Below are 23,392 nucleotides of genomic sequence, written 5' to 3' on the forward strand. Positions count from 1 at the left end.
TTACTGAGGGCACAGTCTCAGTACCAGGTTATTTTGAGCTTATTTTGCTCATTCTTTGCAGGGAAGAAGTGTTAGAAGTGTTTAGCCCCACTGTGGAGCTGTAGATGGGATAGGGATGCCACGGTGCTGCCTTCTGTGGGGCTGGGAATGGATGGCTGGGGCTGGGAATACCCTGCACCTGCAGGAAATGGAATACCTCTGCCTTCTGGGGTTATTTTTGTCAGCCTCCTGCTTCCAGCCCTGATTAGCTGCACATTCCCTCAGTGCTTAAACCTAAGCCATATTGGCTGAATGTAGAGAATGAATCAGATTAAAAATATAAATCCACAGATAATTCTACTTCTGCCTAAGCAGGGCACAGACATTGCCTGATCTGTGCCATCTCCAGTAGGATACCACATGTGTGAGGAGCAGAAAGAACAAAAACAGCCCCCCAAACTTTACATTGCTTTGCTTTAGCTCTGGGGAAGATCCAGTTACTCCTTTAAATGCCACCTTAAGGTAATAAGTCCAGCAATAGCCAAGTCTTGCCCCAGCCCTGTTAGGAGTTATTTCATGAAAGGAAATAAAACAAATGACAGTTTAATCCTTTCCTGAAAGCTCTTCGGACACAGATGGCTAACTAGCCATAACAGAGACACTGTTCCTGGTGAAGTGAACAAAAAATAAATGCTTTACTGTATAATAAATAATCCCAGTCAGATGTTCTTGTTTCATTTTGTTGATAAATTGCTGCATAATCATGGGTAAAGGAAAAATAGCTCAATAATTTTAATTTGTCTTTCCTTTTCAATGCTTAAATATCATGTAAAGAAATTTTTTTAAAAATACTGTTTTGCTTGGCAAAAAACACTTCGAAAATGTCACCAAAGCAGCCTGAATCTTAGATCTATTATCTATCTCTTTTCTTTTTTTTTCCCCTCTTTTTGATAGGCTTTTCCTTTTTCTCTTGAGGTAAGGAACATTATTGAGTGGGGGTCCAGTTGAGGTTAAGAAATGAGAGAATTTCCCTCGAGGGAGGAGATGAGAAGGAAAACGAACCTCGTGACAGATGTTAGTTACATTGCTTAATGCACTACTGGAAGACACTCAGACGCTCTGGAAATAACCTATTACAGACACCACAGGCTGCAGTGCACAGCATTAAGGTCATCCAAAACTTCCCCTTTTAAGATTTTCTCTTCCACTGTCTTAAAACTTTGCCAAATTTAATCATTTAGGCTGAACTTCTTCATGCTAGGTTTTTGCCTCTGGCTAACTTTGCTGTCATTAGTTGTTGAAAGTTTCATCTAGAGCTGTTCATGCATTTCATTGAGTAAGACTGGAGGAACTCTGCCCATAAATCCTCAAAGAGAAAGGCTCTAAAAACTTGGTTTTGCAAATGGAGACCATAAAGAGACTCTGTGCATTGCAAACCTGCAGGAACCTTTGGGAGTCCCCTTCCTGCCCTTCCCAGGAGGGTGCCCAGCCCCTGTGAGGGCTGTGGCAGGAGGAGGGCAAGCAGCCCACGGCCCCAGCAGAGCCCCTTGCAGCCCTGCAGCCTCTCTGTCTCTCTCCAGCCTTCCTTCTCCTCTCCATCCAGTCTGGTGGGATTTTGGATCCCTTCTCCCCTACACCAGCCACAGGTTCCCAGCCAGGACACTTCTCTTGGCTGGTCACTGCAATGCAGAAGTTGGCTACAGAGGACATACGGGGCCTTGTCTTACACCCACAACCGTAAAATTGACAATGATTTCAGAAATGCAAAAGTATCAGGGTGTGCAAAACTGGTAGGCAGGTGGGAAATGGAAATGCTCAGCCTTTCATGGGGGAAGGGACAGGATATCAACTGAGGAGTAGCTGAGTGATGGGCAGCTCATCAGAGCAGGGCTTGCACCTTCACCTCCTGTAGCACCAAACACAGCAAGACCCTTGCCCCAACCAGGGCCCCTGAGCATGGCTGCAGTGTAAATATTAATACTAATGAGGCTTTTCTTCTCAGTTTGTGCACATGCTGTTTTCCAAGCCTGGCAGTGTGGGAAATGGCCTGTCCCACTTGCTGGGGCCCTCAGAAGATAGTTTTTATTTAGTGTAGTGGAGGCTGGTGTCAGCTGGAGTCAGAGGTTTGATTTTCCATCTCAGCAACTATAAATGTTTGGAAGTCCCCCTTGGGAGGGAGCCCTGGGACTGGTGCATTAGTCAGAGAGCCCATTTCTGCTGAGACTCTTTTAGAAAAAAATAGACTCAGTTGAAAAGGTGAATGATTGAAGTTGCAGCTTGTGTCCATTTTGTATCTAATGGGAATCACAGAGCAAATGGAGTTTTAGATAACTGGGAGGATGTTGTATTTAGGAGACTTGCTATTAGGAGCCATACTCCAGTCAGAGAACAGATGGACAGGGTGTTTATTGATATGTTCAAAGAATGATGGAATCAAAGCATGGAAAGGGATTTGCTGCAATATTCCTGATATACACAAGCATAAGGAAGTCTGTGAGGGTTTTCAAGGTGCTGATAGCTCTAGGTTGGGACAGGAGGTGCTTCCAGGTTCCAGAGGCATCATGAATACTAAGTGTTGCTGTGCTCCCAGATGCTGTCACTGCAAACAAAGGCAAGCAGTTAATAGTGTGTTTGTTCCTAATCGGGGCACGAGGGAGTGCAGTCATGTTGCTGCTTGTGTGTGTCTTGCTCCAGCCCCTGCCTGCCAAAAAAATTTGAATACTTTCCTTCCTTAGTTTTCCCTGAGTTTGTGGTGTGCCAGTGGTCCTAGGTTTATTTTATAAATGAATTTGACAGTAATGATGATTAATTGGGGTATTCTGAATTGAAGTATTGGGTCAAACCTACAGATGAGCTTAAAATTCAAGTTTCATAATTATCTAGGGATAGTCAAATATTGGTCTGCCTCTGCACTTTGGACTTGGATGTGAATCAGCATGAAGAGTGTGTAGAGCTGACAGTTTGGGTTCACCTCTCATTGCAACACTATTCCAGAGTGCTGTATCCTGCATCAAGAAGTTACAAGTCCACTGAAACTGGTGGCAGAACTCCCATTGTCTTCAGAGGGATGTCTGGGTTTTGTCCCAAGGATTCATCCCAAAGGACAAAGTTTTAAAGCTGGAGCCCATAAACAATGAGAGAAGCTGAGGGTGAAGGCTTGTGAGCACAGCGTGCAGGACACACCGCAGGCCTCACTGGGCAACACTGGGGGCCACAAGAGGAAACCAACTGGAGTCCTGAGACGTCTTGGGTTTATAAAAGAGCAGTACACAGGCGGTACCTAGGCCCAGGTGATAATGTAGATAAACATAATGCAGTGAAATTTCCATGTGTGAGTAAGATCTGCGTTCACTAAAAGGGAGCTCAGCATTTCCTGAACTGGGTTGCAGATTGTTAAATGAGTCGCAGGAATCACTCTCTGGGACACGGCAAAAGAGACAAGGAAAGGCCAAGACAGGTTTTTTCTGAGATGTATCGCTATTGACTACCATTTGTAGCTATCCCGTATGGTACCTTTGCTGGTGGAATGTTTGGCAGTGTGTTACGAAGGCCAGTTGGTTTCACACCACATAATCACTCCCCTATTTCCTCTTGAGATGGTGATCCAAATAGTCAGACTATCCATTTTTCTTAATATTACACTGAAAAGTAAATTACAATAACTGAAGCACACTTAAAAGACCTAGAGCTCTTTCTAATTATGTCCTAACTCCTGCCACACACTTGTAAGCAGACAGCATTAATTTTTTCCTATGGGAGAGTTAGAAAAAGATCCATGTGAGAAAGTGGCATGTTTCCACTTTGGTAATAAACGTCAGTATTAGATGCTGTTATGTTCTGAATTGAAATCTCTCAACAACTGTTTTGAATAAAATCCAGATAATATTTTTTCCAGGAAGATAGGTTCTTGTGTAAACAGTTTCTTTCCATGTATGCAGTAGATGGCAGCTGTGATGGTAAATAACCTGAAGCAAGAGTATAGCCCTGTGCAGTGTGAAGTGCTGTACAGTGTGAATCAAGTCAATAAATGTTGGGCTCTGTAATATGATGCAGAGCTAAAGCTGTTTGTTCAGCCTTTTTTCTTGATTATTGTCACTGTGAAGCTCCCACAGGAGTTTGTTTAAGGAAGATCTAGGTAAGAAAATCATTAGTGGCTCTTAATTAATCACACAGCAAAGTAGCCTTGATGAGTGCTCACCCAGGGTCTCTGCAGGTGCTGTAGGATGTAAATGGCTGGTCCCTTCTCAGGGCTATAAAATGCCTGACTGCCAGAGGCAGAGTTCAGGACCAGCTGAATTCCTGGGTTTTGGCAGAGTTTTGTGCATGGCCAGACCACCTGCTACCTCTGTGCAGAGTGTGGAGTCCCTCCTTGCCCTGTCCTTGTCCTTCAAACATAACAAAGTGGAAAGACAGAAGCAAGAAGGCAAACTGCTGTGTAGTGTTTCCTCATGGACAGCAAGACAGAGTTAAGCAATAGGACTTATGAAAGGGTTTCAGCAGGATGAAGAGTAAAGTTGTGGACTGTTTTCCTTCAGTTAATCTGTCACCTGCCACGAGGCTCCTTTATCTTTGAGCCTGAGAAGGCCCCATTTTGTCCAGTTCATTTTAAGCACTGTATTTAAATATGTGTGTAAAAAACAACAACAAAACCCCATCTGCATGAATCCAAATTTCATATTTGCTCCCTCTCTTAATGCGATCCCATGAATTTCTTACATTGTTGTGTCCCATGTAGTAAGGGTCCCATGCAGAGAGCAAACAATACAGCAGTGAGAAGACAGATGCTCTGCTAATGGGAAACCAAGGAGCAGAGAGTCTGTGAGGGATTACAGGCAGCCTGGGGTAGGAATACGTTATTAGCATAGCACCCAATTCAGAAATTAAATGCCTGAAGCATTTTGGCAAAAACTCCTTATCATCCTGCTCAAAAGCTCTTAAAGCATAAAGGAGTAGGAATCTCAAGCCTAGGCTGAGCAGCCACGTTTGGTGACTTTGCAGTGCTGCAGCAGTGAAATGGAGATTTTACAGCTTCATACCATTACCGGGGCAGCAGCTGCCACACCCACTGAAATGTAACCCACTCGCTCTGCTTGCACAAACCTTCAGCAGGTTTTGAACATCCTCATCAAAGAGGCAAATGGGCCTGAATGAGATTCCAGGGTCTGTTTCCAGGAGGAAGGTTTTGTTTTGTTGAGTGCATAACAGCAGGGAAGAGCACCAGCCCCTCCTTGGGCACGGTTAGGCATGTGAGGGAGGAGCAGTGACATGTCTTTTCAGAGGCCTGACATTGCCCAAGGTAGAAAGTTTGGGTCCTGAAGCCTTTTTCAGGCAAACTATTTTCTGAATGTTTTTCTTTTGAAAATCATGATGGGAACATCAAACTTTGAAAGACCCTGGTAGACAACCAAGATTTGCTACAGGACTGAGAGCAGGCAGGAGAGATTGTTTCACATAGTACTTGGTGGGATTATCCTCCATGCATAATTGTTCATTATATGCTCCAAGTTCATTGTTAATTTCTTTTAGATATATTGCATATTAGACAGAAGAGTTATAAACCCCAAGATTATCACAGGAGGATACTAACAGGCCTAAATATTCAGGACAGAAGGGGACTTGTTTTCCTCTTACATTGAAACAAAGACTCTTGGACAGGATCATTAGAGATTTCTCTTTTTTTGTCTGTTTGATAATCAAAGTATATTGGACAGCAAACAAAAGAAAAGTTCAGCAGCCAAGTCTTCTACTTTATTTTTACTCCTCTATTCTAATATAATTAACATATTTCTCAAGGTTTATTTAGTTTCCCAGAATCTTATTTTCTATAAGTATCATTGGGGAGCTGAATTACAAAGTCTTGATTTGTGCATATAAAATGAGATTTTATTATCCTGGTAGAGAAGACAAGGACAAGGTAAATAAGGAAGGAAATGAGAAAACAGTTGAGACCAGACTAAGAAATCAGGAAAAATAATATGCCAGCTCTTCAACTTGCACTTCGTTTTCTTTGCATCCTGTTGTATCCACTACTGTACTCCTGAGTCACAGAAGGGAGAGTAAAGGGTAACGCTTCATTTTCAGCTTAGAATTTCAGAGCTGGTCTTTTAATAACAACTTCTTTCATTGTTTTTATATATGCTTAAGGAGTATCTGTAATGAATATTAGGGAGAGTTCAAAATTACGCCTCCCATTTGTTGTGGATACAGAGTGTCCATAGACTTCTGACTGTTCTCATCCAGACTGAGATTGGTCTGTATTTACATCACTTTACTGCTCTGCCAACAAAATACTTTAAGAACCTGGCACAGAGGGAACCCTTATAGAGTAAGGCTAGAATTGAGCCCCACAGTGCTTAGATCCTGAATGAAATTGTATCTATGAATACCATGGGAACAAGAACCAGAGCCGAGATTTGGCTTCTCCATGAGGGTCTTGCCTATCAGCTTGTGTCACTTCACTGCTTTACCTCAGTCTGTTTTTCATGTCTTTCTGTGAATGGGGGCTGGTGTGCTCAAAATCTCTTTTTACCCCTCCGACTGTCAGGAATAAAAAAGGCTCTAAGTCTGTGTAGTGAAACCTTCTCCTCTCCTGCAGTTACCTGTTCTCAAGCTCTGGGGGACCAGTGCTTCTCCCAGCCAGCCATGCTGGGAGCCCACCCTGGGAGGCTCTTGGTGTGCTGTGAGACAATAAAGAGGCCGTTCTGCTTTGTCTGCAGTCTGGAGCAAGTCACAACTCCTCTCCCATTGCACGCACAAGATCTGTGAACGTTGTTAATAATCGAGTGCTTCAAAGACAGACATTGACAATTTTAATTAGTATTTTAAGACTTTCAAGCTCTGCTTCTAAAATTCAAAGCTTAGTACAGTAGCCCTGTTTGAACACTCCAAATTAAGATCAAACAGTGCAAAGAAGCAGTTTACAGTAAGCTCCAGAAATGTTGAGAAAGTAATTTATTGTTTTTAGCAGCAGTGTCCACAGTACTGCCATCCTGTAGAAAACAGTGCTGCTGGGCTCTGAGGCTGTTTTCTTTTTCAGTCCAAATAGGTTTAAAGCACAAGCAGACCTGAATCCAAAACCCTGATCTCACTGAACCAGGCCTTCAGTGTGTCTGGGACTGACCCTGTGACCAGGAGAGAGAAGAGTGTAGTGGTAAAGGACAGCTCCCTGAGCCCATGAAATACTTTGTCACTGCTGTTAGACTTACTGCCATTTAGCAAAGTCTTCTTAATTGGTAATCTAGTTCTGGATGTGTTTGACTAATAACAATTCTCTTGTTAAAAACAAATCATGGTTTTAATTTAATAGGGTTAGTTATATAAAGAGTGATTTTGTGTCAGCAAAGCCTTTCTTTCTGACAAACACTATAATTTATGACAATCTAGTTAGCAATAAATGCCATTAATCTGACCACTGTGCCATTCTGTTCCTGGGGAATAATGTCCCCTCTTAATCAATAGCTGGGTGAATGCTCCTTTGCATTCCTTATCAAATGACAGCCAGATGGTGCTGGTAAATTCATTCCAGCAGGATTTTAGAATTAGCTGGGTTTGTGCTGTTGTTAATCCTCTGCTGTCTGTGTCACTAGGACCTGCCCACCTGTTTCCAGTAAGCCTGGAGTTCCCAGCCCTAGGAAGCAGTCTAGCCAGAGGGTTGCTCAGCCACAGTGCAGCCAAGAAACATCCCAAGCAATGAGACCTTTTTCTACATCAGTAAGAACAAAAAAGCAAATGAAAGCAGTATCTTGCAGAAACAGCCAGCTAGCACTGCCCGCCTCTGTATTTGTTCCTCAACACCCTCATCTCTTCTAGGAAAGTTTCAAAGTTTCTTGAGACTGCATGAGCTGTGTTTCTTAGGGCACAGTAAGTTTTGGCCTGTGTCAGTTGCTATACCATCATTTACTGACTTCTGGGCCCATCAAAGTGTCTACAAGACCTTTTTCTTCATAGTCACTTTGTTGCATAGCAACAATAATTTTGTCTCCAACCTCTATTGATCCAACATAACGTGTAATCCCCTCACTCCAATGAAAAGGAAAACATATGGCAGCTCCAGGCTGGGAACCACAGGCTTTTGATGTGAGGGGACGGTTAATCCCCACTAAACCAGGGGGGAATGGAGCAAGATATAAGCTCTGTTTGGGCTTAGAGGATGCATTAGGTGCCTGAGCCAATTAACCTGTGTTCTAGGAGAAGAGTCTGGTTTACATTCATCCTCCCCTCCTCATCTTGTATCTCGTGCAACTAAAGCACATTTCAGGTGAGCTCTGCTAAAAGAGCATCACTGTGCAACACCCCCAGAAAGGTGAGCACCCCTTCCTTCTGGCAGGACGGTGCACACACAGCTCTCAGCTGAGTTGGGGCTGCAGAGGGTGAGGGGAGAGTTCAAGCCACTGCAAACACCAAGTTTCAAATGTACATGGCTGCAGTTGCTCACAAAGGTGTCTCGTGTTTGTAGGGTGTGGTTTGGTAGGTCAGTCTGATAACCTGGATGGTTTTTCTATACCTCTAAACAGAGGACTAAAAGCCGACCTTGGCATCTGAAACAGGATCTGCTTTGGGGACAGGAGCACAAAGTTAAGGTCAGGACCACTCAGGCAGGGAACACAGAGCTTTGGTCCCAAGCAGACAAAGCATCTCCCCACAGCTGTGCCCTTGGCACTGCAGCGTGGGCTGGCAGCTGGGGTTTGGACCATCTTGCTGAGGTACCTTACTGCTGCCCACATTGTGCAGCAAGCCCAAGCTCCTGTGAGTGCACTGCTGGATTCTCTCCTGGCTGGAAAGCTTGGTATCAACAGGGCAGCTAAATCCTTCTTGGGCCTGTCTTCATTTTTCTAGCTTGCAAATAGCACTGAGTGAAATGTAGGTCCAAAGTCTGAGGTCGCTCATTTGAGGATTTGGGAGGTGAGTCCTATGTTATTTAAAACAACGACCAAAAGAGTCAATTCAAGCTAATGTCCACATATCAAACACAAACTTTCCAAATAGACTTTAAAAATAAAAAATCAAACTTACAGTAATACTGCTGCACTGGGAATCTCAGTGGAAATATTGCAGTGGATCAGAAGGCCAAACTGGTATCTAAACATGCTGCAAGAGCCGAGCAAAGGCTTCTGAGTCACTGTCTCCCAAACCTGTGTCATATACAGCACAGGCTGGAAAACAGCACAGCTTTCACCTAAAAGGTATTTCTGTGACTAGAGGAGTGTCTACTAATGATCCTTTCTTTTCTGTCATTTTAACAGTATTCAGGTTTTCAGCAAACAGCAGACAAGTGCTTTGTTTGTGGACACCTCATAATGGAAATGGTAAGAGACCTAAACTCCTAATGATGGGTAACTTGGCTTCCCTCTGCTTTGGGAAGTGCACTGTGAGACTTGTGCTTTTCCCTACCCAGGCTGGCATTGTGTCTTCACTGCTGTCAATGTAGTTTTCGAACCCGAGGCAGTAAATAAAAATACCTTCATGCTCTATTACTTCTATTAAGTAGAGAAAGCTGGGCTTCTTTGCTACCTAAGAATATGGGAGGCTGTTATTCTGGCATTTGTGAGTTAAAATAGAATTTTAGTACTAGAGGGGGAAAGTACAGCACAACTTCGTATGAGAACATGGTAAAGGAACATGGCAGGTGTGCTCTGTAAGACAGTGGATAACAAGAGCTCAGTCAAGTGGGTGGAAGCTCAGCTAGAGCTGAGAGGGACACTATCAATAGTCCTCAGGTTTGTCACCCGCTCCGTGACTTGCTTTATTTACCCTCTGTTGCTTGCTCCATGTCATTTCAAATGCATTACTGCCACTGGGATTTGTAGGGAGCCAGTAGTCAGAGTAACTTTTGTAATAAAAATCAAAGGGCTTTGGGTTGGCCAGGTACTACTGGCATCATTTCAGTGGGTGAAAGTAAGAAAAGTTTTGTGTGCTCTTCCTAAGCAGAAATTCCCAAACAAAATGAAGTGGTTTGCACAACGAAGAAGGGCAGATCCCTTCATCTGTATATCTGCAGTGTATCTATTTTCCTCTTGCTTTTAAGTGTGCATGAACCTCAGTGTGCCTAAGAGAAGTAGCTGTTGTGTTGCACAGACAGAGGTTCAGTTGGAGCTGGAAGGGAGACTTCACTAATGAGGATTCTGGCTGATATCCTGGCACCACTGGTTGGACAAGGATATTGTTCGTTTTAGCCCAAGAGCAAATTTCTAGAGTTGTGTCATGCTGGGAGGGGGAGGGGTATCCTGACTTGAATGCTTTGAGCTGGCCCTTAATTGCAGAATCCCAGGCAAGAGTCCACAATATCTCGCTGGTGGAGCTCGGTAGCTGGAAGCTTGGCAGGTGCTTGTCTGCCTCTCTCCCATCAGCAAGTGTGCTCTGACAAAAGGAAACAGCTCTGGGAGCTCCAGGAATTCAGCACTCCTATTTGGCTAATTCCAGTGGGTTCCTGCCTGGGAGCACGGCCTGGCTGTGCCGTGTGCTGGCCTGGGGCAGGGCTGGGGCTGTGCAGGGCTGGGTGAGGAGCTGCCCTGTGCTCACTGCCTGTGGCTGCACAGCTGTGCCAGGCTGGCACCACAACGCACTCCTGCTGCAGTACCAACTCCAGCACAGGGACCAGTTGGCTCTGGCTGGGAACAGCCTTGCCAGTCAAACAGAGTCAGATACCACTCACTGAACTACAGGGCTTCATCAGAGAGGGAAAAAAAAGGTTAAATTAAATTTGCCTTTTTTTCCTATACTTCTTTCCTGTTGGTTTGATCTTTATTCACAGAATCACTATAGGGCCATGGGAGCTTGGTCTGGGGAGATTTTTCATCTCAAGCTTCCCAGCAGCTCCAAGCTGAGCACTGTGCTAGCAGCTGCTTTTTGAAATTACCTTCCAAAGTTACTTCTTACACCCAAAATGTGTGGCATTGGTCTTCTAACCTGTTGAGAGGTGCCTGAAGATGACGCTGTGTCTCGCTCTTCCCAGGGGCTTGTTCACGGGCTTGTGGCATCCTCCTCAAACTCCCAGTGCCACACTGAGTGTTACATACAAGGATGTCAGGAGGGAGGGGATCTGTTCTGTCATAGTGCAGCCAAGGCTGCATCAGACCTTTCCTTGAAACCTTTAAAATGCGGTAGGGAAGGTCAGCATGGGGAAAAGCCTGGGCAGGTGCATGGATCAGTACCAAACACATGGATAGTGATGGAATTTTATCAGAAACCGATGGGCCCCTGTGACTGAGTCAGTACCTCTGGGGGATTAGGATCCTTAGTTAATAAAGAAGCACCTCTTTGTTTGTTTGTTTTGTTATTTCTTGAGTAATGACCAGTTTGGATTCTGTCTGTCACAGCCTGTTAAGTTTTGTAAAGTAACTCTGTATTCCCAGTAACTTGTATTTGGGATTTCCCTGGAAGTGGTCTGTGAAGCCATTTTTAATTCCTATTGGCAGTACTGGCCCTGTAGAGCTAAAATTGATGGGCTTAGCCTGATTTTCAGTTCTTGATCTTCATTGGGAGCATATTGAAACCCCCTAAGAATATGGTAGATTGTTTTAAGAAGCCCCTTGCTGACAGATCTGCAGAGTGTTAATTTCATCCTGAAGTGCTTTTCTCACTGTCACTATTAAGAATGAGGGAGACACAGCAGTTTATGGGGAGAGAATATCTCATGTAATCATGCATCCACTTATTTTGTTGTTTGCCTCGTAAGATCTTACAGGCCCTTGGAAAGTCCTACCATCCTGGCTGCTTCCGCTGTGTGGTGTGTAACGAGTGTTTGGATGGAGTCCCCTTCACTGTAGATGTGGAGAACAATATTTACTGTGTCAAAGACTACCATACGTGAGTACACAAATCCACTGCATGCTCAGAAAAATTACAGTAGTTAAATCATTGATGTAGTTATAAGCCTTGTAATAGATAAAAAGGTCACTCCTATTTGCTCAGATGTCCCTCAGCTGCTTCTTCATGTGTTGTATTTGTAGAGTACTTTAAGGTTTATTAAGTATTAACTAGTACTTCATGGGCCCAGTATGGCATACAGTGGGCCAAGCGAGGCTGAAAATCAAAATGTGTCAGAGGATGTGTTTCTTGGGGGCTGTTCCTCTACTTCTTTCAGGACTATCAATACTAATTATACCAGGCCACTTCTGCAAGTGTTGGTAGGCTCTGCTGGCTGTTTCCAAGAGTGGAGGTTCTGGCAGTGCTAGACAGGGGTGTAAGTTTTGTTAACCAACAGAAGATGTGTAATTAACAGTTAGTATTAAAACAATTTTAGCCTTACCTGGCAAAAGGCAGAGGTTTAAGAGATTGCTTTTGGACTCCTTCCTGTTTCTGCTCAAAGGCAACGGGATCCTGCTCTTAGCTCGAATAAACCAATAACTCAGTTATGCAGCAAGAGTAAATCACCCTGAATTCAACCCTGTTGGTGCCAATCTGACTGTGTTACAAGGACACAGGGAGTGTTGGCCCAGTGATTGTCATTAAATGCAGCTGTGGACCATAAGCCCAGTTGTGTATTTAGCTGTAGATCCTGGCCACAATCAGCCCCTCTCCTGTTCAGCATGGTTATGTCTTCCTAATGTCAGAGAGTGACAGTCAGGAAGCTGCTTTGCAGTCAATCATCTTAAATCAGGAGCTGCTTTGCAGTCAAGCATCAAGGCTCTGGAAGAATTTGAATGGTTTTATAAATAAAGGAAGGAAAAAAAAGGGCATATGCAGGAAGAGGGGTGGATTCACTGTGCCTCAAGGTTGGGAAGACCTAAACAATAAAGCTGGGGTAGATCAGCCTTTCCCAAATCTCCTTTTCATTGAATATCATCTAACAATTAGAGGTGTTTCAAATCCTGTGGATCTCCATTTTACTAAAAACAAGGCATGATTAGAATGACTCTCTTGGTTCTACTTTTGGAAGAAGCTTTAAATGTGATTGGAACACTTTCTTTTTGCACCCTAGGGTTTTTGCACCAAAATGTGCTTCCTGTAACCAGCCGATCCTCCCAGCACAGGTAGGTGTTAATATGCAGCTGCTGGCATATGGGCACTTCCTGAAAACACACTAAATGCTTTTCCTTTCTCTCTCAGAATCTATACTATGTGAGATACTAAATTAAACGCAGTTCAGCAGTTAAAGGCACTCCCAAACATTCCCAGAGGCTGTAATAGTCATGCTACTTCTACAGCATAGTACTTTATATCTTCAGGGTGCTTTCCAGGTCTTCATTAATCTGTTAGAAACTTTATTTAATTGAAAATACTGGCTGGGGCTCCAAGAACAACCCAGAGAGTAAAGCCTTTGAAAAGACATCTGATGGTTACCCTGACCCTGTGAGAAGGCCACACAGTCTGTTGTCCTGAGGTGGCAATGGAATGAAAGTTCTTAAAGGGGTTGAAAAGGCAACAACAAAAATGGAAACCTGAATGTGAAACCTGCTTGCAAGCTCAGCCTGTGCTGACAGTATTGTTGGCACCATTAGCCACAGAGTGGGGTTCCCTCATGCTCTGGTGTGTGCAGGACCCTCCAGGTTCTCTTTGCTGAGGTCACTGACCAGCTCATTTGTAAACAAGGGCCTCAGCATCTCCCTGCTTTTCCTCCGGTCATGTTTATAGAGCCAGAGCTCCCTCCTGTAAGCTGCTGTCCCCCAGTAAAGGCTGAGGCTAGAGCCTCTCACAGGCCCACCTCCATCACTCTGCACATTACTCTCATTTGTCATTAGTATTTCTGTTAATTGGCCAAGTCTTGCATAAAAAAACCCTGTAAAGACTGAACCAGAACTGCTTGTCCTGGTGATGGGTTGTGAGGAGAAAACCTCTATGTAAATTTCACTGAATTTGGGTCTTAAAATTAATTCTTTTTTCTTTTTAAGAAAGAAAGACAAAGAAATAAAAGGTAGTCGTAGTGCTGACTCACATGATGACTAGCAGGACAGACTCCATATTCTTTCCCAGGGAGATTTCTTAGGTTAGTTCAAGTCTAGCAATGCAGGTACTAACTTGCCCACAGCTTCTCTCAGACATCATCCACGTCATATCTGGTGCTCTAACCACACCTGGAACTGAAAACAATGCAAGGCAACCAATTTAATGAGCTCTGTCTTCAGAGTGGATCAGGAAAAGAGCCTGTGAGGTTACTAGAAGGGTATGGCCTGCTCTGCAGGGCCTGGGGCTCAGCCAGGAATTGCACAACTCTGCTGCACCCACCCTCACGCTGAGGTTTGGCCTGTGCACATAATTACCTGCCAGACTGGTATGTCAGTCCCTGTGGGGACACAGCGACATGTGCATGTGCAAAAGAGCTGTGCAGCAGATGGTTTGAGGGGAATACAAGCCCTGAAAAACAGAGCAGGATGTATACAAGGAAAAGTTATCCAATGAGCAGGTTTTTGACTGTTAGTTTGTTCAGATCCTGGGTGCCCTTGGAAGATTGAAGATTACTTGATTTCAAGACTGATTTGTTTCTTGAGGATGAGGTTTTGGCTACACTTCCCAAATGACCCATGCAGCTTTAGATGTGCCACTCACACTGCTGCTACACAGTCAAGGAGTGGTGCAGTGCCGTGTCCCTGGGCCAGGACCCTCAGCGGTCACAGAGCTCTGCTGTGTCTGGGAAGGGGGATCCCCCAGGGAAACAGCTCTCCAAAGCAACAGGCTGGGCACTGAGTGAAGGCTGAAAAAATGCTGCTTAGACACCACTCTTATTTTCTCTTTGCTCCCCCCCAGGGCTCCGAGGAGACCATCCGGGTGGTGTCGATGGACAAGGACTACCACGTGGAGTGCTACCACTGTGAGGTGAGCCCCGGGCTCTGCCTGCCCGCCCGCCCCTCGGTAGGCTCTGCCTCTGGGGGGACCTGCTCTGCCTCTGGGGGCACCTGCTCTGCCTCTGGGGGGACCCTGACTCACCCCATGGTCTGCACTCGCTGGCTCTCGCACACCTGGGCAGGTAGGACTCTGCCCCACAGCTTCTGGAGGAAGGCAGAAGGGTGAATGCTGCCCGGGCTGGAAGTGGTGCTGCCATTGCCAGTACCAAATTACTTTAGGAGGGTTTTTTTCCCAGTATATTAACTTCAGAGCTGGGCTAGGTTTGTTGGGTTGAATTTTCTCAATACTTCTGGATGGGGAGAGAGCAAAGAGTAGGTGCCAGTTCTCTTTTTCCTCATCTCTAGGTACAGTCTATAGGGCTCTGATCTGAGGAGACTTGAATTTGCATTGGCTGTGCAGGGAAGGAGTCTCACTGGAAGGCTTTTCTAGGGGATCTGGATTTTCCATGCTGGATGAATATTGATTCTTTACTAGGAAATAGACAAGGATACCACTGACTTTCTGTTGCTTTTTTGGGAGTAGTTTCTTATTGTGCAGAACACTTAAACTTTTATTGCCACAGATCAAGTTGTGGAATTAAAGCTCTTGCTTCAGAGAGGAAACCTGAGTTCATCCTTAGTCCTGCATCCAGGAACATGAGAAGGAAACAAACTCACTAAGTTGGGATCAACCAAAAACTTCCCTTTTGCCGTAGATTTGGCACTCTGACATAGCACACAAATATCCAAACAGATCTTACCTGTTAGCACCAGGGGCAATAATGCAGCAGCGCTGCCTTCATGCACTGTTGCGCAAAGGTTTTACAAAGAATCTTCTGACTAAGAGAAAAAGTAACAAAATTCAGGGCATCTTGAAATGCTATGTACCTAAATGTAAGGAAGGTCCCATCCCCTCAGCTTCTCCTTTCAACAGAGACACCTGATACTCCATCCATTTCTATTAATTTTTCAAGAGAAATTGGCACAGGAAACAGCAATATTTTGGAGAGCTGAACTTCCCTCCTCCTCCCCCCAACTATTGCTTTGTGCAGGCTTCACGTAAGATGACAGCTCCCTCCCCTGCTCTCTCTTTATATTGACTTTATTCTGGAATGTCCCGCTGGGGGTTTATTTTCCGTTCTGTTTCATTATTCATTTCCCCATTCCCCTTCCCATTTGAGACAAATCAAGCTGCCTCCACATCTGCCCAGAAAGGCAGAGGGCATTTACGTACAGAAATCAGGAGTTAGCCATGTGTCAGCAGGGCTGGGTTACTGCCTGATGGTCTCAGATCAGGTTCTCTGTACCCTGCTGTCCCCAAATGCTGCTCAAAAGTGAGTGCCAGTGTTTTGAGGTGCATGCAGACCTTAGCAAAGGCTGCCATGACTTAGGCAGCCACTTCTCATCTGCTGTTGATGTCACCTCACCTGCTGGCCATACACAGTCAGTGGTCAGGTTGGAAACTTTGCTGCTTTTCTGTGTCATCTCTTTCATGTGCAACCATTTGACTTCTGTGGAAGAGTTCAAGCCCTTTTACAGATCACTGGAGCCCCATTCTGAAACTGGAATCCACTGACAAGGCAGGCTTTCTCCTTGCAGAAAGGGAATTCAGTTTTGGAGATGGAAAAAGATACAAACACTTGGCACATCTGTAGAGCATCTGAAATTGGTAAATTCTTATTTTAAATCTTGTATAAATTTCTATAAAATCATTATATAATATGTAACACCACACAGAAAATTGCCTTGCCAGATACTTTGATCAAGACCTCTCTAAACTAACACTCCAGTTTTAAAGCTTACTTTAAAACCCATTTTCAGTCTTATTTCAGTATTGTAAAATTTGAGGATTTACACTTGAGCTGTGAAAGCTGAAAAATTATACTTTGTGTTCAGTTAAAAGCTTTGCATTTGTTTTTAGTACTAAAATAACCTAAATGCCCAGTTTGATCAGGTTTTTTTTTTTCTTTCTTTCTATTATGTGCACAGATACATATTTAGAATCTCTGGTTTCTCAGAATGATCACAGTAATAATTTCTAAGTATTTAACGTACTTGAAACATTAAATCTGAGCACCAAACTTCAATGATTTCCAAATGCCCTCAGAATTACAGTGATAGCAGCTAGAAATCAGGATGGTCTGTATTGCAGTATACCTAACAGTCAGCAGGCAGGATTGCTGTTAGCTGCTTTTCTGTTTGTAGTTATGTGTCAGTCCCAGAGGTACCAGCATTTCCACTAAAGATGGACCAGTGGGCCTTGAAGTCTTTAAGTTCTGCTAATTCCAAATTAAAGACAGTGTAGCCCTGCTCCAGAAGGAAGATATGTCACCTTTCCCCCCTTTTTCCCTCTCCTCTTGTTCTCTACTTATGCTCCCCCACATCTTGCTCACTGCCTTGCTGCAGAATTAGCTCCTTCTCTGTTCGAGCCTCTTCCAGGTTGTATTTGCCAGGGTCAGCCCCTGGCCTGCTTTTTGGCTGAGTTGCATCAACATTTATTAGATGAAGAAGAGACCAGAATGGGAAACAGAGGTGAAAAAAAGGCTGGGCACTACTGTAGACTGTCCTGTTTGACTTCAGTAATGTCAGCATGAGATGGTCAGGGTGCATCTCCCAGAAGCTGTGGAGGCTGCTGGCTTTGGCAGCAGGGAGGGAGCTCTTGGGGTTGTGCAGGATAGACCAGCAGCGCTGTGAGAGGCCTGCCTGAGCCACTCACTGATCTGGGATGTCTCTCTTTCTTCTAGGACTGTGGCTTGCAGCTCAATGATGAAGAAGGCCATCGTTGTTACCCCCTAGAGGGCCACTTGCTCTGCCACAGCTGTCATATCAGGCGCCTTAATATCAAACTGCCATCACATCCACCTCCAAGCTACCCCATGCATGTCACAGAACTCTGAAAGACATTTCCATGATCAATAAGTCGTTTGAAAGAGAAGATAAAAATCTAAAAATTACTTCCGTGTTCCTTTAAAGATGAGGTTCCAGTAACAACCATCTAAACCAGCTATTTATTTTTTGAATCAGAGGTGAGGGGTCCTTTTCTGATCTTGTACATATGCATTCTTTTATCTAGACATTTTCACTGAGACACCGTCTACTTGAACAAATAATTCACCACTAAACTGTAACTGTAAATGGCAGCATTTCTAAAAACAATGGTACAAAGGGCTGTTCTGCACTCCCTACTCACTTCCTGTAGTGGAGATTTCACCCAAGTAAGGAGTGTAGAATTACTTTCCAAAAGTTAGCACCTTATCATATTGCAACAAGCATGATAAGATAAATGCTAGCATTTTAGCTAGTTTTGTTGAATTCTGGTCTTAGAGAATACTTAGATTCCAGAAATAGGGAATAGGCAGCAAGCAGGTGTTTTAGCCAGGGCAGTTTTCAGCGAGCTTAAAAAGAAGGGTGTTCTGTGAAGAAGCATCAGGCCAGCTCTCCCTCCTACAGGATCCCACAGTCATCCAAAGACTAATTATTTAGCTTGTTCAAGAAATATGGCAAGCGTTTGATGTAAAGCCCACGGTACAGAAGATTGTATCCAAGAGATTGGCACGTGCAGGGTCAGCAGTTGCAGCCCTCTGTAACTGCTGGGTGTGTAGCCATGGCTTCAAAATGCATTCCTATCAACTGGACCGTTTGGCACTTACTAAAGAATTCATCTTTCAAACCTGTTTTTTGTTTAATAGGGTTCTATGCAAAGGTACACTTGTCTTTATACTGCTTGTTGTATGCAAGACTTCATTTGTTACCAACTGCTTTATGATTGTATGTTGAGACATTATTAAAGAGAGGCACAGTGGTTTGGTATTACCTTTTCAGCTTTGTGTTCTTTTCGAGGTTACTTTTGAACTGATTATGGTGGTTGTCTTCATTGGAAAACAAAGTGCAGTTTAGCAGGAATACTAATTTAGAGAGTCAGACCATTGAAACATCAGTATTTACAAGTTTTAGCTGTACATAGAATGTACATGCTTTCATGTTTTGTATAAGCTTTTACAGTACCCTCAGACCTCTGGGGGAAATATATGTCTTCCATATAGGAAGTTAGGTGAATCTTTTTTTATGGTTTGTTTTCTACCATGTGCTGATGTTTTACATGCAAATCACACATCTGTATGTCAAAAAAATTCCTTGCACTCTCATGAGAATTGACCCAGCCTTCCTGAAGCCGCAGTTTATCATTGCTGTTTTTAACTGTATTCAAAGTTACAATAAAATAAAATTCTTCAGCTCCAGAGAAAGTAGAAATACCAGACTGGCTTCTTGGCATGTGTAAACTGGGACGTTTCCATGCCAGTTCTTAGCGCTTGAGAATCTGCCCGATCCATTCGGAAATGATCCCGTGTTAAATTCAGCATGCAGACTGATGGAATGACTTATTTGGCAACACCATTGCAGTTTAGTTTCTTATGCTCCATTGACTTTTTGAAAGCCATTTGTGGTGCTCTTGAAAAGCACAAAGAGCATCCAATGGCCACTAATTCGTAAGTGGAATAATTAACTCCCTTAACAGAACTTTTTGATAGTCTGGAATTTCCTTATGGGGAAAGGTGGGGGGGTGGGAGAACAGGAAAAATTCCTGAGAACTATTTTTCTCTGTTAGTAAGGAACAAAAGGGATGCTTCCTGAGCTTCTGCCAGACTTCCATTGGCCTAGATTAACCCGTCCTACTGAATGCTCCTGGGCAAAGTAATTTTGTAGTTAATATGTATCAGGTTATAATTAACATTTTTAGTGTGAATACCAGGATTTGAAGGAACTACAGTGCAATCAGTGCCCCATTTCTACACTGTGGTCCAGGAGGCCTGGCCTGCAAACGAGAGGCCGGGAGTGCACATGCACTTCTGCATTTGCAGACTCTCCCTCTGTGCCCATAGTCAGCAGTCCAGCCTCAGGAGGAAGTGGAACTACATGTGCCAGCAAATCTTGGAGAAAGGGGAAAAAAAGTCTTAAACTGGATTGTATGACTAGGTCCATTCCTTTAGGTTATTACAAACATGGAAGGTGCCAGAGCTTCAGGATAAACTTTTAGCATCAGCTGCAATGGAATGCTTTTTCCATTGCAGGAGGGTGCTTTGGACCACATTTTGCTTTGAGGCATTTTCACTTGCATGTATTTACAATATATACTGAGGGCCCCAAATTAAGAAAAGATCATTAAAATACACGGAGAAGGTTTGGGTCTGTTCCTGGGAACAAATAACAGTTTCTTGCTGAACTGGAAAAATGCTTTGCTCTACCAGTGGAGAAGCAAAACCTTGACACTGACAGTGGACAGAGCTGGAGGTGACTTACTCTGGCATTCAGCCCAGTCCTCTGCTAGCACCTTCCTGAACTCTTTGCCTCTATCAGGGGCAGGTTTAAGTTTCCAACATACTTCCAAGGGACAGCACACTTTCAAACATGTACATACCAAACCTTTTCTTCTTTTTTTTTTTAAATGATCATCCTGTAGAACAGAATAATATTTAATTTCATTTCACATGCTGATTTTTCAGTCTCTTGTAGTTCTGTGCAGTTCTGATCTGTTAAGTGTCATCATGGCAAAAATTCTGAAAGGTAATATGTCAATATAGAATAAGCAATTTGTTTAAAACCAGAAAGCAGCAGTTGTTGTTCTAGTATTTTCTGTAGACAGATGCATTCCATTACTATATTACGAAGTACAGCTTTGCTTTTCCAGCATTTACTATAAAAACTGGGGCTTGAGTAAAATTTGCCAGGCTGGGTTGGGTTTTTTTTCAAATCAAAGAGAAAAATAAAATCAAACTTAAAATAATTATGTGCTGTACTCTTTAGTGCTAGTGACAGTTTCTGTGCATTTTACCTCCTGCCTGGGCAATTATGTAAATGAGAAATCTTGTTTTAATTATTTTCTTCTGGAATATTCTTATGTTAAATCCGTTCAACACCGCTGAAAACTTCCTAAGTTCATCTTACGGTGCAATTGTTCTTCCGAAGCCTTTGCTGTACTTTCAGAATATTTCCATAAAGTTACATCAGTTCTCATTTGCATCAGGCCTACACCTTGCCGTGGATCAGGGAATCTTCCCAAGCCCCTCCAGCACAAGCTGCTGTGGGTGGTGCAGGATCCCTCAGCCACGGGAGGATGTGTTCCAAAGAAAGGACCAAAATAATCATTTGAAAACAAAAGAATGCACTCAGAGAATTGAGCTTACAGAGAGGGTTTGTTTGGGTTTCTTTCCTTTTCCTTTCACTTGTGTGCACGTGTGTGTATATATTTTGTAAGGTGGAGCTTCAAAAGGAAAACATGGTTAGAGGAGCTCTTTAAGACCAGAAATTCCAGAGTAGTAAAGTAAACCAAAGCTCTAAAGGAGACAAAAGCTGCTTTCTTGTGTTTCAAGAAAAGTTTAAAAGTTTGTGATTCATCCTGTAACTAATGCCGTAACTAGAGTATATAATTTGACTTAAATTAAGTTTTCATTTGAGAAATATTTTCATTTTCTTTAAAAGAATATAGTTTTCTTCCAAGAACTTGGACCAACGTTGATTTTTATTTTGTAGGAAATATATGAATTCCCAGTTTGTATATCATGTAACTAGTTTACATGCTGAAAATATACATTAGTTAACTATTTTTGTGTATATATATATCCTTGTAAAACCTTTCAATGTGCTTCTGTCTTTTAGTCTTTAGAATTACTTGTGGTTTTGTGTTTCAGTGTTTGATTCCCTTGATTGTTGAAGAAAAAAATTGGGAAATGTAGATTTATTTATCTAAAGAAGAAGCTACTTGCTATCATCTTAAGTTATTTAATATTAAAGTCAGAAGTTTCATTTAACCTTAGATGCTATAATCTGCTTTTTTCAATAAAGACATTTTGTAGTTATCTTTGGTTTTGTAGTTTGTTGCACGTAAGTATTTTATTTTTTTTAAACTAGGTGGGCACTAAAGCAATTTTCAGGAACTCTTGTATTGCCTACAGAAATGCCTAACTGATATTAATTGATTACAGCTGCATTCATGAAAGATTTTGGTCCTCTAGTGCAAGTGTTACTAATTAAGGTCTAAAATATGCCCACAGCTAACGTTCTGCAGCTGCACTTAGAAAAGAATTTAGTCACTCTGGCACTTTTTAATTAAGCTTTAACCAGTCTGGCTAGCTCACATGTCGGACAGTCAGTATTGAGGAACACTTCCTTTTCAAAACTCCCATTATTTTTTGGAGTGTTCCACAACAGAAGTATTTGCCTGGGCTATGAACTTAGACAGCTTGAAGCACTTGGACCTTGGTTTGGGGAATTTTCTCTGTATTCTTGCTAAGTCACAGTAATCCAGAAACTGTGGCCAGAGCTCTGATAGGATCAAAGGGATGCATGTTTATCTATTTTGCCTTTCTGAAGCTTTTTGCCACTTTCCTGTCTCCAGTTTCATGGCACAGATGGGAGCTTGGTCACATTTACCTTCCTCACCCCGTGGTCCCTCAAGAGCAGCTGTGTCTGCCGGGCAGAATGTGCATTGGTGTCTTGTCTCCAGCTGGCACAGGGAGAGAGGACAACAGCCAGTTTCTTCCTTGTTTCCTCACATTCAGTGGCCTTCCTTTCCATTAGGCTGGTCAGTCTGCTCTCCTGGTGAATGTTCTTCCCTCCAGTGACTGGCAGGCATCAAGCACTCACAAGCTGCTATTTGGGTGTGCGGCCACCCTCCCATTGGAGGGGCCTCTGCAGCTCTGCCACCCTGGCTTGGCAAAGCCCAAATGACTTCACAGCTGGAAAAGAAACTTCCTGGAGGTTTTCCCACAATGGCTGTTTTGGCAAATTTTTCTTCTGCACAGTCAGAATGGAAAGAGTTACAAATGCCACAATTGTTTTAGGGACATAGTCTGCACTTTGGTGCTTTGAAACAGATGTACCATACTCCTGTAGGGCCTCCACATACATGCTGTTTTCTCACTCATTATTTTTAAAAATTCATTCAAAATGACTTATTCATGCCCTCCTTGAAGAAAAAAATAGGCACAAAGACTGGCCAACTCAAAGCATTTTAACAGGGCCTTACTACATGGGTAACACAAATGTACTTAATAAAAATCTAGGACATCTTAATGCAGCAAGAATTTACACCAGCTTATAATCAGCCTGACTGAAAAGAACAGAGTACTTAAAAATCTTAACTGTTCCATGTGGGCCTCCAAGCAGAAAGCACATACTGGACAAATGAACATTCATTCATGGCAGGATGGGTGTGAGTTGGGCCCTGGCTCCCAGGGGAGCACCACCAAAGGCTGCACTGTGCTGGGGTCCCTGGCACTGTGCTGGGGTCCCTGGCATGGCAGCCAAGCCACAGCCTGTGTGTTCTAACACTGTTGAATCCCATGGCTGCTAAACCTGGCATGCAGATGATTTGGGGCTTTGCTAGCCCTGCCCTTCCACCTTACCAGACGTCCCCAGTGCTTGCAGCTACTGCCCAGAACCAGGATTCTGCCAGGTCATCCCAGGACTGAGCCAGAGACATTTGGATAGTTATGGAAACTATTAGGAATGTGTGAACTAGGCTGGTGAGGCTGTCTTCAGCTCAAACTCTTTACTCAGCTTTTAGTTCCCCACAGTTCATAGACTCAGAATAAATGAGGCTGGACAAGATATCGTTTGATGCAACACCTCCCCATCAACACACACACACATGCTCA

The 23,392-nt window shown here is 43.4% G+C and overlaps 1 protein-coding gene and 1 long non-coding RNA gene across 5 annotated transcripts in view; one reads left to right on the forward strand and one right to left on the reverse strand.

Moving 5' to 3' along the window:
* Window positions 1-21,592, forward strand: part of WTIP (WT1 interacting protein) — an 85,292-nt gene extending 63,700 nt beyond the window's left edge. For 3 of the 4 annotated variants that reach the window (XM_069027237.1, XM_069027234.1, XM_069027238.1), the window contains exons 4-8: window positions 9,222-9,284; window positions 11,654-11,784; window positions 12,899-12,950; window positions 14,662-14,730; window positions 17,483-21,592. In XM_069027237.1, the coding sequence (XP_068883338.1) occupies window positions 9,222-9,284; window positions 11,654-11,784; window positions 12,899-12,950; window positions 14,662-14,730; window positions 17,483-17,635 (468 nt within the window). In that variant the 3' untranslated portion in view covers window positions 17,636-21,592. Of the gene's footprint in view, window positions 1-9,221; window positions 9,285-11,653; window positions 11,785-12,898; window positions 12,951-14,661; window positions 14,731-17,482 lie in introns of those variants that run through there. The other variant, XR_011154545.1, reaches the window with a different exon arrangement.
* On the reverse strand, window positions 2,180-17,474 carry LOC138117164 (uncharacterized). The gene is made up of 3 exons (XR_011154546.1): window positions 15,500-17,474; window positions 13,853-13,997; window positions 2,180-2,578 (listed from the first exon to the last, which is right to left on the reverse strand). It is a non-coding gene; the product is annotated as an uncharacterized lncRNA (long non-coding RNA).
* Window positions 21,593-23,392: the final 1,800 nt, after the last annotated feature.

This window comes from Aphelocoma coerulescens, chromosome 11 (genome assembly GCF_041296385.1).
Source record: "Aphelocoma coerulescens isolate FSJ_1873_10779 chromosome 11, UR_Acoe_1.0, whole genome shotgun sequence".
Lineage (NCBI taxonomy): Eukaryota > Metazoa > Chordata > Aves > Passeriformes > Corvidae > Aphelocoma > Aphelocoma coerulescens.